This window comes from Syngnathus typhle, linkage group LG11 (assembly GCF_033458585.1).
Source record: "Syngnathus typhle isolate RoL2023-S1 ecotype Sweden linkage group LG11, RoL_Styp_1.0, whole genome shotgun sequence".
Classification (NCBI taxonomy): domain Eukaryota; kingdom Metazoa; phylum Chordata; class Actinopteri; order Syngnathiformes; family Syngnathidae; genus Syngnathus; species Syngnathus typhle.
Window position 1 is genome coordinate 678,901 of NC_083748.1, and position 14,810 is coordinate 693,710.

Consider the following 14,810-nt stretch of genomic DNA (forward strand, 5'->3'; position numbering starts at 1 on the left):
GAAGTAGTCTCTGGTGTCGATGACCTTATATCATGTGAATTGCACAATAATTAAGCCTTTGATTTAATAATAGGGCAGCCAAGCACCTCCAAATAGAATCCCAGTCATTGAAAGATTTGTTACTTTTTTAAAATATGTGTCTTTTTTTAAAAGAGCTATAAAAGTACATTGTTGAAATGTAACATTTGAACAAAATTAGAGCCATAAATATGCTTTGTTCCACCCATGGTATGCAGAAAACCAAGTCATGCTGTTAACAAGTCTAAATACTTAAGTACTTCATTTATTATCTTAGTACTTAGTATTATACCCGCACTTTTTATTCTTGCCAGTCCTGATTATTGCTCAATGTAATTGCAGCTCACAGTTTGTAATACTAGTTGGGAAGCAGTGAGTTTTTTGGTTTAGTGCCTCTTTTGAAACGTTTCAAGTACCGTATTGGCCCGAATATAAGACGACCCCGATTATAAGACGACCTCCTCTTTTTCAAGACTCAAGTTTGACTTGAGACTGAAAAGATTTTTTGAACACCAAAGTTAATTTTTATACAGAAAATAATTATATCTGAAACAAATGATTATAACAATATATTCGAGAGAAAAAGCATGTTATTTTGCCTCATTCAAATCATGCAAAACCTGTTTATCACATCTTAATATCTGAACATTTAAATATGTAAACTAAAGTGCAATCACATTTGTAAATGAATGGCTTCTGGTTTCTGAAATGTAGATAAACCAATCTACTGTGACAAAACAACAAAATTGCAATAACCGCATTAACCATGAAAGTGAAATCTATCTGTAGTCTTGAAACAAATCTAAATAAGCAAAAACATTGCAATAAAATAATGCAAACTGCTACCGCTATTGTTGGGGAGCTTGAGGACTGTATAGGGGGTTGGCTCGGATGGTTATGCTCTTTTCACCCCCGGGTTATTGGATAGTTTAAACTTTTTTAACAAATAAAAAACTGAAAAGTGGGGCGTGCAATATTATTCGGCCCCTTTACTTTCAGTGCAGTCAACTCACTCTAGAAGTTCAGTGAGGATCTTTGAACGATCCAATGTTGTCCTAAATGACAGATGATGATAAATAAAATGCACCTGTGTGTAATCAAGTCTCCGTATAAATGCACCTGCTCTTGCAGGGAGAACCATGAAGACAAAGGAACACACCAGGCAGGTTCGAGATACTGGTGTGGAGAAGTTTAAAGCCGGATTTGGATACAAAAAGATTTCCCAAGCTTTAAACATCTGAAGGAGGACTGTGCAAGCAATTGTATCAGACCACTGCAAATCTACCAAGACCCGGCCGTCCCTCCAAACTTTCATCTCAAACAAGGAGAGATGAGATGCAGCCAAGAGGTCCATGATCACTCTGGATGAACTGCAGATAACTACAGCTGAGGTGGGAGAGTCTGTCCATAGGACAACAATCAGTCGTGCACTGCACAAATCTGGCCTTTATGGAAGAGTGGCAAGAAGAAAGCCATTTCTCAAAGATATCCATAAAAAGTCTCGTTTAAAGTTTGCCACAAGCCACCTGGGAGACACACCAAACGTGGAAGAAAGTGCTCTGGTCAGATAAAACCAAAATCAAACTTATTGGCCACAATGCAAAACGATATTTTTGGCGTAAAAGCAACACAGCTCATAACCCTGAACACACCATCCCCACTGTCAAATATGGTGGTGGCAGCATCATGGTTTGGGCCTGCTTTTCTTCAGGAGGGACAGGGAAGATGGCTAAAATTGATGGGAAGATGGATGGAGCCAAATACAGGACCATTCTGGAAGAAAACCTGTAGGAGTCTGCAAAAGACCTGAGACTGGGACGGAGATTTATCTTCAAACAGGACAATGATCCAAAACATAAAGCCAAATCTACAATGGAATGGTTCACAAATAGACGTATCCAGGTGTTAAAATGGCCAAGTCAAAGAACAGACCTGAATCCAATCGAGAATCTGTGGAAAGAGCTGAAGACTGCTGTTCACAAACGCTCTCCATCCAACCTCACTGAGCTCAAGCTGTTTTGCGATACATTTCATACAAGGGGCCGAATAATATTGCACGCCCCACTTTTCAGTTTTTTATTTGTTAAAAATGTTTAAATTATCCAATAAATTTTGTTCCACTTCACGATTGTGTCCCACTTGTTGATTCTTGACCAGAAATTAAAATTGTATATCTTTATGTTTGAAGCCTGAAATGTGCCAAAATGTTGAAAGGTTCAAGGGGGCCGAATACTTTCGCAAGGCACTGTATATGCAATCATCCTGCCTGATCACATCACCATAGTGCACCCCTCCCTCAATTATGAGCGCACACACACCCACTCAAGTCAACAACTGTCCTCTTTGAACTGGAATGGGAGATGCTACTGCAAGCTGGCTGTGACTCCGTCCTCTGTGTGTGAGGACAAACAAAAACAAGCACTGTCGAAAAAGCAACTGCTGATTTCTTTACTCATTTCACATTTGTGCGTCCAGACCAATGTCGAGAAAGTGCGAGTAGAAAGACAAGGAAGCAGTCAAGTAGCCGGCGAAGACCACCTCTGGGCCACGTGGAATTGTTGCTGTCAAATGCGTCGGCGCAGTGCCGCGTACTCACACACTCGGCTGACGGCGGGAGCCATCAGGGTGCGCATGACAACCGCTCCAGATGCTGGTCCCACTGGGCCAGGAGGCGGAAGGTGTCGGGTCTGACAAGTGGGACGCTCATACAAGCGCGCCAGCCGCTGCGGTCTCGGCGCATGCCTGCCCCCGTGTAGTTGTACACCACGCCTGCATGTGCACACCGAGACCTTCAGTGGCGCTCACTCCATTCTCACAGCAACCTTGATTGTGAGCCCACCTGAAGTGTTGGCGATTCCTGCGTGAAGTTCCGATGTGCCTTCAAAGCCTCTGAAAGACAACTGTATCATTACCTTGGCCAAGATTTGCCTTTTCCACGCTGAGGGATTTTGTCAAGAACAAAATACTTTTTGTGCCGATTGCTTGTTTGTGGAAGCCACCCGTTCATTTTTACCTCCCCAATCGCCCGCAGATATTTTGAAAAAGAAATTCATGGCTATTGCAATGAAATTAGATTTGTGGATGCCTATCTTAGAAGAAAAGGTTTCTTCAGGTTAACAATTGGCACATTTTTGCTCAAGGCGGCGGCTCTGGCTCGATCCCTTGTTGTCTGTGTGTTCCCATCGGTGTGGCGGTCAGTGGGCGCAACCAGGAGGCAGCAGGCCATCTTGTGTCCGTCAAGTAGCGGGTTTGAGATGCTGAGCGGTGCCTCCCGCAGGAATCTTCCTGCCAGGGGCCGGCCGCAAGCCGGACAAGCGGGAGGCACAGAGAAGCAGCAGACGTCCTTGAGGCACTCGTGCCGTACGCAGATCACGTCGGGCTCCTCCATGGATGCGGGCAGGAAGGCGAACGTGCGCCAGCAGCACCTCGCCGTCAACGCTTTTGTCTGAGCCGCGCCAGCGTCCTATCCGGTTCCGGCCCACCTTCAGGTGTTTAGTTACGCCCAGCTTTGCTGGCCGGCTTAAATGATGTGACGCCTGACATCAGGGATCTTTATTGTGGTGTACAACACTGACTGATGACATCACTTCCGGCTCATTTGGATGGAATGATTGTACAAATGTTACCGTTTTTTTCCGTGAATAGTGCGCAAAATTTAACGAATTTATTGTCCTAAAATCTGGGGTGCGCATTATACATGGGTACAAAAAAAAAATTATTTTTATTTTTTTAATTTTTTTTTAGAAAACAAAACCAACAACAGGACTGACCGACAAAGTCGTGGAACAAACAGACAGGGTGACATTACCAAAGACAGGAACAGAAAGCAAACAGACATCATGACAGTAACACATGCAATGATCCGACGGTGAGCGAGGGGCAGACAGGACTTAAATACAAAACACGTTACATCGATTGAGCTGACACAGGAAGAGAGGGGCGACACAAACAGAAACTATGGCAAACTAGACACATAGCAAAACTGGGGACGAGACGTGACAAATGTCCCTCGAAATGAAACTTGAAATCACCAAGTTTTGGTTTCCAAGGGTGTTTTTATTCCTCTTCAACGTCTCTCCCATACAGAGCCGCCTTTTTCACGTCCGCACGCCTCTTTCCCGTGCGCGCACGGAGCGCGGTGGTGCGTTTATGGTCAGTCGGAGAAATCAACCCCAACAAAAAAAATTACATCCAGCCTAGTTAAGACCATACCAAAGACTATAAAAATGGGACCCATTGCCTCCCTGCGTGTGTGACGATCATTGGGACTTAAAAAATAAATAAAATAAAAAATAAATTTCATAAAAGAAAATTCATAAAAATTGGGTGCGTATTATACATGGGTACAGGCTTTTTTCCAGCATCAGCATGCCATTTTTAGGGTGTGTATTATACATGGGGGCGCACTATACACGGAAAAAAACGGTATATCCAAAGCATGGCAACAATCTTGCTAATCAGAAACTAGAGTAGCATGGAAAAGTACCGAGACACTTGTGACACGAGTGTCATGTGCACTCGAGCGTCAAGTTTCCACGGAGGTGTCTTGCCGGCCGGCTCAAATGATTCGACGCATGACAGAGACATAGCCCATCTTTATTGTGCTGTACAACACTGACTGATGACATCCCTTTCTGCTCATTTGGATGGGATTATTGTACGAATGTTATCATATCCAAAGCAAGGCAACATTTTTGCTAATCAGAAACTAGGGTCGGATGGAAAAGTACTGAGACACCTGTGACATGAGCACTCCAGTGTCAAGTTTCCACACAGGTGTATTCCGTCGCCACGGCAACACACTTGCGACGGGTGAGTTCAGGGTCCCTGGGAGAAATGAGTACTTGGCCAGCTCAGGCGGTCCAATATCCGTGACGAGAGATGTAACGGAATACCCCCAGATAGTCGGAGGCTGCTTTCACTCGGGGGAGCACCAGGTCGGAGGTGAAATGCTCCTTCGTGATCGGTCGCCTACCCTGCGACGTCATCAGCTGGTTGATGAACCCCAAGGCGAAACCGTAGCAACAGGAGCCAAACTCCCTCTGCTCCTCAAACCTGCACGCATACGGACACAGACGGACATCAGCCACCCGAGCAGAAAGAGCGGCACCGGGCAAGGGAGCGACGGCTGTCGCGACCTCTCTTGCGTCCACTCGTCCAGAGTGGCAAAGTGCTCCAGCCGCATGTCCCAGTCGGGGATGCAATCGCCAGGGGCCACCAGAGGGACGGCGATGCTCTGCTCCCAGCCGTGGCGCTGGCGCCGAACACCCGACTCGCTATAACTCCACACCGCACCTGCACAATCACGGGTTGGTTGAGCTCAGGTTGGAAGGTAACATCAGAGGCCAACGGTGCGGTGGCCTTCCCAGCCTTCTCTGCTGGCCTCGAAACCATCAAACGCTCCGGTGACTATTCAAGGGAGCTTAAAAGGTTGCATCCCGATGTTGACAGCCCACATCGTCCTAGTTAGAAAGCTTTTCACAACAGCAGGAAGCTGGACAGACGCCTCCACTACTAGATCAAGTTGGAAGCCAACGTTAAAGGCATGACTACAGTGATCCCTCGTAGTGTCACCCTTTTTTTTAACATAAGTACATTGTTTGTGCATCAATAAGTGTATATTAAACCATATAAGTGCATATGTTATCATTAGAACATTGAAATAGTTCAACCATGTAAATACTATATTAATACGTAGTATAAATGACATACAGAAAATAATGTATAAATAATATAAATACCCCTCCGTGAGTCGTCACCTTATCGTGGTGGAGGGGTTTGCTCCTATGATCCTAGGAGCCATGTTGTCTGGGGCTTCATGCCCCTGGTAGGGTCACCCATGGCAAACGGGTCCTAGGTGAGGGGCCAGACAAAGCACGGCTCAAAAAGCCCCTTATGATGAAAAATATATATGGACACAGATTTCCCTCGCCCGGACGCGGGTCACCGGGGCCCCCCTCTGGAGGCGGGGTCCCCCTCTGGAGGCGGGGCTCGAAGGCGAGCGTCTGGTGGCCGGGCCTTCGCCCATGGGGCCCGGCCGGGCCTTCGCCCATGGGGCCCGGCCGGGCACAGCCCGAAAAGGAAACGTGGGTCCCCCTTCCCATGGGCTCACCCCCTGTGGGAGGGGCCAAAGGGGTCGGGTGCAGTGCGAGCTGGGCGCCGGCCAAAGGCAGGGACCTTGGCGGTCTGATCCCCGGCTGCAGAAGCTGGCTCTTGGGACATGGAATGTCACCTCTCTGGCTGGAAAGGAGCCCGAGCTGGTGTGCGAGGCAGAAAAGTTCAGACTAGATATAGTCGGACTTGCCTCCACGCACAGTTTGGGTTCCGGTTCAAGCCCTCTCGAGAGGGGCTGGACTCTCTTCCACTCTGGAGTTGCCCAGGGTGAGAGGCGTCGAGCAGGTGTGGGTATACTTATTGTCCCCCGGCTGGGCGCCTGCCCATTGGGGTTCACCCCGGTGAACGAGAGTGTAGCCTCCCTCCGCCTTCGGGTGGGGGGACGGGTCCTGACTGTTGTTTGTGTCTATGCACCAAACGGCAGCTCAGAGTACCCACCCTTCTTGGAGTCCCTGGAGGAAGTGCTGGAGAGCGCTCCTTCTGGGGACTCCATCGTTCTACTGGGTGACTTCAATGCTCACGTGGGCAATGACAGTGAGACCTGGAAGGGCGTGATTGGGAAGAACGGCCCCTCCCGATCTGAACCCGAGCGGTGTTCTATTGTTGGACTTCTGTGCTCGACACGGATTTTCTATAATGAACACCATGTTCAAACATAAGGGTGTCCATGTGTGCACTTGGCACCAGGACACCCTAGGCCGCAGTTTGATGATCGACTTTGTAGTCGTGTCATCGGATTTGCAGCCGCATGTTTTGGACACCCGGGCGAAGAGAGGGGCGGAGCTGTCAACTGATCACCACCTGGTGGTGGGTTGGCTCAGATGGTGGGGGAAGATGCCGGTCCGACCTGGCAGACCCAAACGCTCTGTGAGGGTCTGCTGGGAACGTCTGGCGGAATCCCCTGTCAGGAAGAGCTTCAACTCCCACCTCCGGCAGAGCTTTTCCCACGCCCTGGGGGAGGCGGGGGACATTGAGTCCGAGTGGACCTTGTTCCGCGCGTCCATTGTTGAGGCGGCCGACCGGAGCTGTGGCCGTAAGATCATTGGTGCCTGTCGTGGCAGCAATCCCCGAACCCGCTGGTGGACACCGGCGGTAGGGGATGCCGTCAAGCTGAAGAAGGAGTCCTATCGGGCCGTTTTGGCCTGCGGGACTCCGGAGGCAGCTGACAGGTACCGGGTGGCCAAGCGGAACGCGGCTTCGGCGGTTGCTGAGGCAAAAACCCGGGCGTGGGAGGAGTTTGGCGAGGCCATGGAGAATTACTTCCGGACGGCTTCGAGGAAATTCTGGTCCACCATCCAGCGTCTAAGGAGGGGGAAGCAGTGCAACTTCAACACTGTTTACAGTGGAGATGGCGTGCTGCTGACCTCGACTCAGGACGTCGTGTGTCGGTGGGGAGAATACTTTGAAGACCTCCTCAATTCCACCTACACGCCTTCCATGGCGGAAGCAGGGCCTGGGGACTCTGAGGCGGACTCTCCAATCTCTGGGGTCGAAGTCGCTGAGGTAGTTAAAAAGCTCCTCGGTGGCAAGTCCCCGGGGGTGGATGAGATCCGCCCGGATTTCTTAAGGGCTCTGGATGTTGTGGGGCTGTCTCTACAACGTCGCGTGGACATCGGGGACAGTGCCTCTGGATTGGCAGACTGGGGTGGTGGTTCCCCTCTTTAAGAAGGGGGACCGGAAGGTGTGTTCCAATTAGAGGGGAATTACACTCCTCAGCCTCCCTGGTAAGGTCTATTCAGGGGTGCTGGAGAGGAGGGTCCATCAGGAGGTCAAACCTCGGATTCAGCAGGAACAGTGTGGCTTTCGTCCTGGCCGTGGACCAGCTCTTCACTCTCAGCAGGATCCTCGAGGGTGCATGGGAGTTCCCCCAACCAGTCCACGTGTGTTTTGTGGACTTGGAGAAGGCGTTCGACCGTGTCCCTCGGGAGGTTCTGTGGGGGGTGCTTCGGGAGTACGGGGTACTGAGCCAACTGATAAGGGCGGTTCGGTCCCTGTATCACCGATGCCAGAGTTTGGTCCGCATTTCCGGCAGTAAGTCGGATTCGTTCCCAGTGAGGGTTGGACTCCGCCAAGGCAGCCCTTTGTCACCGATTCTGTTTATAATTTTTATGGACAGAATTTCTAGGCGCAGGTGTCCGGTTTGGGGACCTCAGCATCGCGTCTCTGCTTTTTTCAGACGACGTGGTGCTGTTGGCTTCTTCAGGCCGTGATCTCCAGCTCTCACTGGAGCGGTTCGCAGCAGAGTGTGAAGCGGTCGGGATGAGGGTCAGCACCTCCAAATCTGAGTCCATGGTCCTCGATCGGAAAAGGGTGGAATGCCCTCTCCGGATCGGGGATGAGATCCTGCCCCAAGTGGAGGAGTTTAAGTATCTTGGGGTCTTGTTCACGAGTGAGGGGAGGATGGAGCGCGGGATCGACAGGCGGATCGGTGCAGCGTCGGCAGTAATGCGGACTCTGTACCGGTCTGTCGTGGTAAAGCGAGTGCTGAGCCAAAAGGTAAAGCTCTCAATTTACCGGTCGATTTACGCTCCTACTCTCACGAGCTATGGGTCGTGACCGAAAGAACGAGATCCCGGATACAAGCGGCCGAAATGAGTTTTCTCCGCAGGATGTCCGGGCTCTCCCTTAGAGATAGGGTGAGAAGTTCGGTCATCCAGGAGAGACTCGGAGTAGAGTCGCTGCTCCTCCACGTTGAGAGGAGCCAGATGAGGTGGCTCGGGCATCTCATCAGGATGCCTCCTGGACGCCTCCCTGGGGAGGTGTTCCGGGCATGTCCCACCGGTAGGAGACCCCGGGGACGATCCAGGACGCGCTGAAGAGACTATGTCTCTCAGCTGGCCTGGGAACACCTTGGGATCCCCCGGGATGAGCTCGATGAAGTGGCTGGGGAGAGGGAAGTCTGGGAGTCCCTCCTGAAGCTGCTGCCCCCGCGACCTGACCCCGGAAAAGCGGAAGAAGATGCATGGATGGATGGATGGATGGATAATATAAATAAGATACGTGTGTGTGTGTGTGTGTGTGTGTGCGCGCGCGTGCGGGAGAAATATGTATAATAGCTAAAGTATACATACTGTAAATATGTTTTTAGAACTCTTATTATAAAAAAAATTTTATAACAAGGTACAAGTAAACATACTGTAAATATTAGGGGTGTAACGATTCATCGATACACATCGATTAATCGATATAATGCTCTATGATTTATTGGCATCGATGCTAAACGTAAACATCGATTTATATCGCCGTGTTTGACCTCGGACATTAGACGCGACTTTATCTTGAAATCCAATTCATTGTTGCTTGCTTCCTCTTTCCGGGAGCGGTGAGCGGCGTGTTGTGTTGTGAGCAGAGCAGGCACGTGAAAGGGGAGTCGACAACTAGTACGCGGCTCCTGGGCTGGTGCTATGGCTAGTGTTCAAAAAGACGAGGAAATTAGCTCCCCTTTAGGCTTCAAGTCATTCGTTTGGAAGCACTTTGGATTCCAAAGAAAAGATGGCTCAACGGGTAAGACACGTGCAGTTTGTAAATCCTGCCATGCCGTAATCAAATATTCAGGGACCACAAATCTCTATATTTATATTTAAAGAAAAAACACATCAAAGTTCAGTGTTAAAATAAGCACTTTGTATACTACAATATACTTGTTTCCTAAATAAAGAGTTTGTAGTACCTTGTTGATTTTGCGTATGAACTGTTATAGATCAGGATATTGTTCTAAATTTTTTATTTAAAAAAAAAATATATATATTGATCGTAGAGCACTATATTCGCGATGTATCGTGAATGAATCACAGCAGGCTTTAAGATATCGGCAAATATCGTATTGTGTATCTTTGTATCGATATGATATCGTATCGTGACAAAACCCGCGATTTACATCCCTAGTAAATATGTTTTTAGAACTCTATTATCATAACGTTTTTTATAACAAGGTACAATACTGTAAATATGTTTTTAGAACTCTTATTACTATAACAACTTTTTTTTTTGTGTACGTACTGAAATTGTGTGGACACTCCCTGCCTTCTGCTGGCATGTAGGCAACTTTTGTGCCATAATTTAGAAGGTTTATTTTGAATTTGTGATTTTTTCTGGGGGGGAATCTGCGATGTACTGAAGCCGCGATAATCGAGCTGCGATATAGCGAGGGATAACTATATACTCCGATTGAAAGCTAACCTTGGAAGCCACTTTTGGGTTGACTGTCATTCACTATGATAAATAAACTGACAGGTGCGAATTGACCCTGCACACTTTCTGCTTTCACTCACGCCAAACAAGTGTTGCGTATTACCTTCAGAGTCGGAGATGCCCACATGAAGCTCACAGTCACTTTCTTCACTGAACACACACACAAAAGCGCAAGAAATGGACATGCTTGCAGGGGGAACACTTTCGTGTACAGAGTCAAATTTGGTCGTCGTCGCTACTGCTTTTACCTGAGGCCGACCGCGCCGTACCGTGACGTGACCAGGAAGCAGCAGCCGGTGCGATGTCCGTTCACAACGGGCGCGCGCAGGCGAACTGGGGCCTCCGCCAGGGATAAACTCGGCGCCAGGCCGCACTCGGGGCAGCGCAGGAGCAGGCCCGCGTCGGCATCCGTGAACACCGTCCGCCCGCAGTGGGAGAACCGCAGCAGGTCTCCCAGCTCCATGAAGACGCGTCCAGACTTCGGACCAGGAAGTGGCGCAGGTGCCCACTAGGGGCGGGGCCAAAGCGGCAGGACGCTTCCTGGAAACACTGCGCCGTCTCATCTGTTTTTATGTATTTAAATTTTGCACTAAGAATAATCGTCATGACTCCGTTCATGAATAAATGCACCCCACTGCGAATCGTGTCCATCCACTGCTAAGTTCTCCCTGAAATTGGTTAGTAAAAATTTGTTTCGATTTCTTTATTTACCTAAAAAAATGCATTGTAGATTTAGTACGTTTTAGTCAAATGTAATAACGAAGTACAGTCAAACCTCGGTTTTCGAACGTCCCGGTTCTCGACTAAATCGGAATTCGAACAAAAAATTCGAGATTTTTTTGCTTCGGTTGTAGAACAAAATTCGGAGGTCGAACCTCGCGAGATGAGCCGAAAGGACCCGAGAAAACCCGACCGCGCGGCCCGGATGCCGACTGACTCTGTTCATTATTGTATTTTCGTTATTTTGAGGATTATATTAACCTAGGGGTGTCCAAACTACGGCCCGCGGGCCAACTGCGGCACGCGGTCCAGTTTTTATTGGCTCGCAGCAAATTCTGAAAACATAATTGAATGTGGCCCGCACAACAGCTTGAGCACTTCTCAGTTTCCACACTAGATGGAGCCCGCCACACAAAGCGCTTGACGCCCCCCGGAAAAGAGGGGAACGCGCAGCGTTGGACGTCCCACACTGTACTGAACGCGTGCAAACGGCGCGTGCTTGCTTGCAGTCAGCGGGTGAAAGTACGAGCCTCGAGGCAGCCAGTACCTTTGCCGCGAAGATGGGGCGATAGTGAGCCTGGGGCTAATAGTTCCCGACACGAGTAAATGCGAGAGTAAATTAAGAAGAAAAAAAAGAAAGGAAAAACAACCAACAACATTGGGTGCTAACGCGTTGCTATTTGGCTTTATTTTCCCTGAAAATGGAGGATATAATCTCGAAAATAAGAAATTTTTCAAAATTTGACTTTCCGTCAAAGCAAGAAATCATAAGTAAGGGAAGACCAACGCCAGATTTGCGAGGATTACCGTTTTTTTTCCATTTATAATGCGCCCCCATGTATAATACGCACCCTAAAAATGGCATGTTGATGCTGGAAAAAAGCCTGTACCCATGCATAATACGCACCCAATTTTTTTTTTTGTCTTTTTTTTCTTTAAAAAAAAATAAAAAATAAATAAAAATAAAAATTTGTACCCATGTATAATGCGCAGCCCAGATTTTAGGACAATAAATTTGTTAAATTTTGCGCATTATACAGGGAAAAAAACGGTAATTCAAACTACGGGCCTCCCGGGACGAACTACAACACGTTCGCTTCAAAAGGATCGGTACTCTAAAAAAGACTGGCTTGGTGGTTGTGCTGCCAAAAATCGACTTTATTGCTTTCCCTGTCATCGAGATCTTCGTCCGGAAGGACAGGAGAATGGACTTCATTTACAAGTAAAGGTAAGAATACTGCAGTGGTGTGTTTAAAATGTTATTAAATTTAATCAAGAATGGCATAACAACCATGTATGCATGCCTTAGCGCAGGGGTGGGCAAACTACGCCCCGCGGGCCACATCCGGCCCGCGGGACCGTTTAATCCGGCCCGCCAACCCTGAATAAATTGTATTATTAATTTTTTTTTGGGTCATATTGCCTGCAATGACTGCGTTTCCCCAGTAGATGGGGAAGCGCTCGCCTGCGCATTTACTACCGGAAGCCGTGTCAGAAAGCTCGGTGCACACTCACAAGTGCGTGTACGTACTCAGTAGTACGGACATGGGGCACTGGCGCTCTATTTGTATCAGTCCCGAATTTAGAGCGTGGGCTGTGACGACAGCATTCTTGTAATTCGCGCGCTGAGCTTTCAGATACAGTTTTACGCTAAAGCCACCCACAAACCTTCCCCTGGAATCCTTCCATTAAAATGAGTCGCCCAAGGAAAAGCAAGGTGGACACTGTGCCGAGTGTTTAAAAAAGAGTGGCCAATTTGGCTCGACGTACGGGACGTGACGTTCAGCCACATCAACATCAACCCGTCACAGATCGAGGTAAACGGACCAACACCTCGGATCTCTCCGAAGAATTGCCACAACAAATTTTACTCCAGACTATGACGCACTAGCAAAAAAGGAGACCAACAACAATGTTCCCACTGAAAATGAAGGGGAGGCTCTCAAGTTTGTTGTAAAAATATGCATTTTGAATATGATTTGTACACATAGCAGGGATTGAAACTAGCGACCATTCTCATTTTCAAACAATGCAATCTAAGCAAGACTAATCTTGACCTGTCAAGTTCTTAAGGCTTAATTTAAGGAAGTGTTTCCTGTTTCCTCACCTCTGTTACCAGGTGTTTGTGAGTCAAAACTCTGCTCTGATTTTCAGATACCCCTCACCGTGTTGCAGTTTTGATTACTTTATTTGGATGTATGCTTTCACCGATTCTTCAAGATGATATATTTGGTCAGAATGTTTGCCGTTTGATGTGATCTCATAAGATAAACATCTTTCATTAATCTGACCTGCAGGCTGTGTGCTCAGTCCGCTGCTCTTCACCCACCTGACGCATGACTGCACTGCAACCTACAGCGACAACCGTATAGTGAAGTTTGCTGACGACACGACTCTGGTGGGTTTCATCACCAAGGGAGACGAGACTCAATACAGGCTGGAGGTTGACCTTCTGACCACGTGGTGCAGGGACAACAACCTCCTGCTGAACGTCGACAAGACCAAGGAGATTGTTGTGGACTTCCGGAAGGGTCACACCCAACACCTGCCGCTGACCATCGACGGTGCTGTGGTGGAGAGAGTGAGCAGTGCCAAGTTCCTGGGGGTGCACATCAGTGAGGATCTCTCCTGGTCCACCAACACCGCATCACTGACAAAGAAAGCCCAGCGCCGCCTGTACTTCCTGCGGAAACTCAGGCGAGCGAGCGCCCCTCCGGCCGTTATGACTACATTTTACCGCGGCACCATTGAGAGCGTCCTCTCCAGCTGTATTGCTGTTTGGGGTGGCGGCTGCACTGACTACAACTTGAAGGCCCTGCAGCGCATAGTGAACACGGCTGGTAAGATTATTGGTGCTTCGCTCCCCTCCTTGAAGGACATTTACCGCACGTCACTGTTTTCAACTGATGTCAGAGTGATGTCTCTCCAAAAGTTTGAGTGGCCCCAAAAGCAAAGCTGTTTCACTGAAACATTCGCCCCAAAAAGCCCCTCGCTCCTCTCGCTATCTGTTCTCCCTCATCATTTGTACCTCGTAAGACAACAGCTGCGGTCCGAGTCTCACTCTACTGGTTACTTCCGATGAGGGCATGGACAAGGGTCTTCCTGGTCACGGACGAATGGCCCTTTCATATTCTAAGTACCTACTGAAACTAAAGCTTCTCTGTACCGCAAAAATAGCTTTGGGTCTTCTCACTGCTGCTAGGTCGCCATTTAAGGTGACATACAGAGACGCATAGAATCAAAAATTTACCTCACCATCCTAAAACACAAAGACGCTCTTAAAGCAATGCGACAGAGAGCGCCCGGCGGGCTGCGGTTGTGCGATCGGACCAAATTAAGCTCCCTGCGCACTGAGGTCCACTTAAATTTTGGAAAGTACATCAGGACTTTAAAAATATTTACTAAATTTCAGCTTGCTATTTCAGTTGATTTGTAATGAATCCGGAATGTATGACATTTTTGTTTTTTTTAATTGTATTACAGAAAATAAAGAACTTTATTACAATATTCTAGTTTTCTGAGACAGTCCTGTATGTATTGCGCAGCAAGCACATGCATGGACATCTCAAGCCTGCATCCTCCAACACACACATCCATGCACTTGCTGGTCTCTACTTTCCTCTGAAAGGTCAGCTTCACACGAACCACAAACACAACACACGTGCGCAAACGCACACACACACACACGCACACGGTTTGGAGTTCCTCTCCCTTCCTGCGTGGATTATACTTTCTGTGTTTTGATGATGTCACCATGAGAACAACAC

General features: G+C 48.3%; 2 protein-coding genes across 2 annotated transcripts; both read right to left on the bottom strand.

Moving 5' to 3' along the window:
• Nucleotides 1-87: 87 nt before the first annotated feature.
• On the bottom strand, nucleotides 88-4,452 carry LOC133161992 (MKRN2 opposite strand protein-like). The gene is given in 4 exon segments (XM_061290771.1): nucleotides 88-2,650; nucleotides 2,653-2,787; nucleotides 2,858-2,908; nucleotides 3,199-4,452. Coding segments are annotated over 4 exon segments (510 nt in total). The 5' UTR covers nucleotides 3,407-4,452; the 3' UTR covers nucleotides 88-2,534.
• A 141-nt stretch (nucleotides 4,453-4,593) lies between these two features.
• Nucleotides 4,594-10,842, bottom strand: LOC133161990 (MKRN2 opposite strand protein-like). Its single transcript, XM_061290769.1, has 4 exons — nucleotides 10,572-10,842; nucleotides 10,427-10,473; nucleotides 5,157-5,313; nucleotides 4,594-5,073 (listed from the first exon to the last, which is right to left on the bottom strand). Exons 1-4 carry the CDS (start codon nucleotides 10,784-10,786, stop codon nucleotides 4,872-4,874), a joined length of 621 nt encoding a protein of 206 aa, XP_061146753.1. The 5' UTR covers nucleotides 10,787-10,842; the 3' UTR covers nucleotides 4,594-4,871.
• Nucleotides 10,843-14,810: the final 3,968 nt, after the last annotated feature.

Bases quoted from the DNA above. Each gene is read 5' to 3' on its own strand.
- LOC133161990 (XM_061290769.1), bottom strand. From the start codon at position 10,786: ATGGAGCTGGGAGACCTGCTGCGGTTCTCCCACTGCGGGCGGACGGTG. The intron at 10,474-10,571 runs GTAAAAGCAGTA...GTGTGTGTTCAG, and splicing joins TACGGCGCGGTCGGCCTCAG to TGAAGAAAGTGACTGTGAGC. The intron at 5,314-10,426 runs GTAATACGCAAC...GTGATTGTGCAG, and splicing joins GGGCATCTCCGACTCTGAAG to GTGCGGTGTGGAGTTATAGC.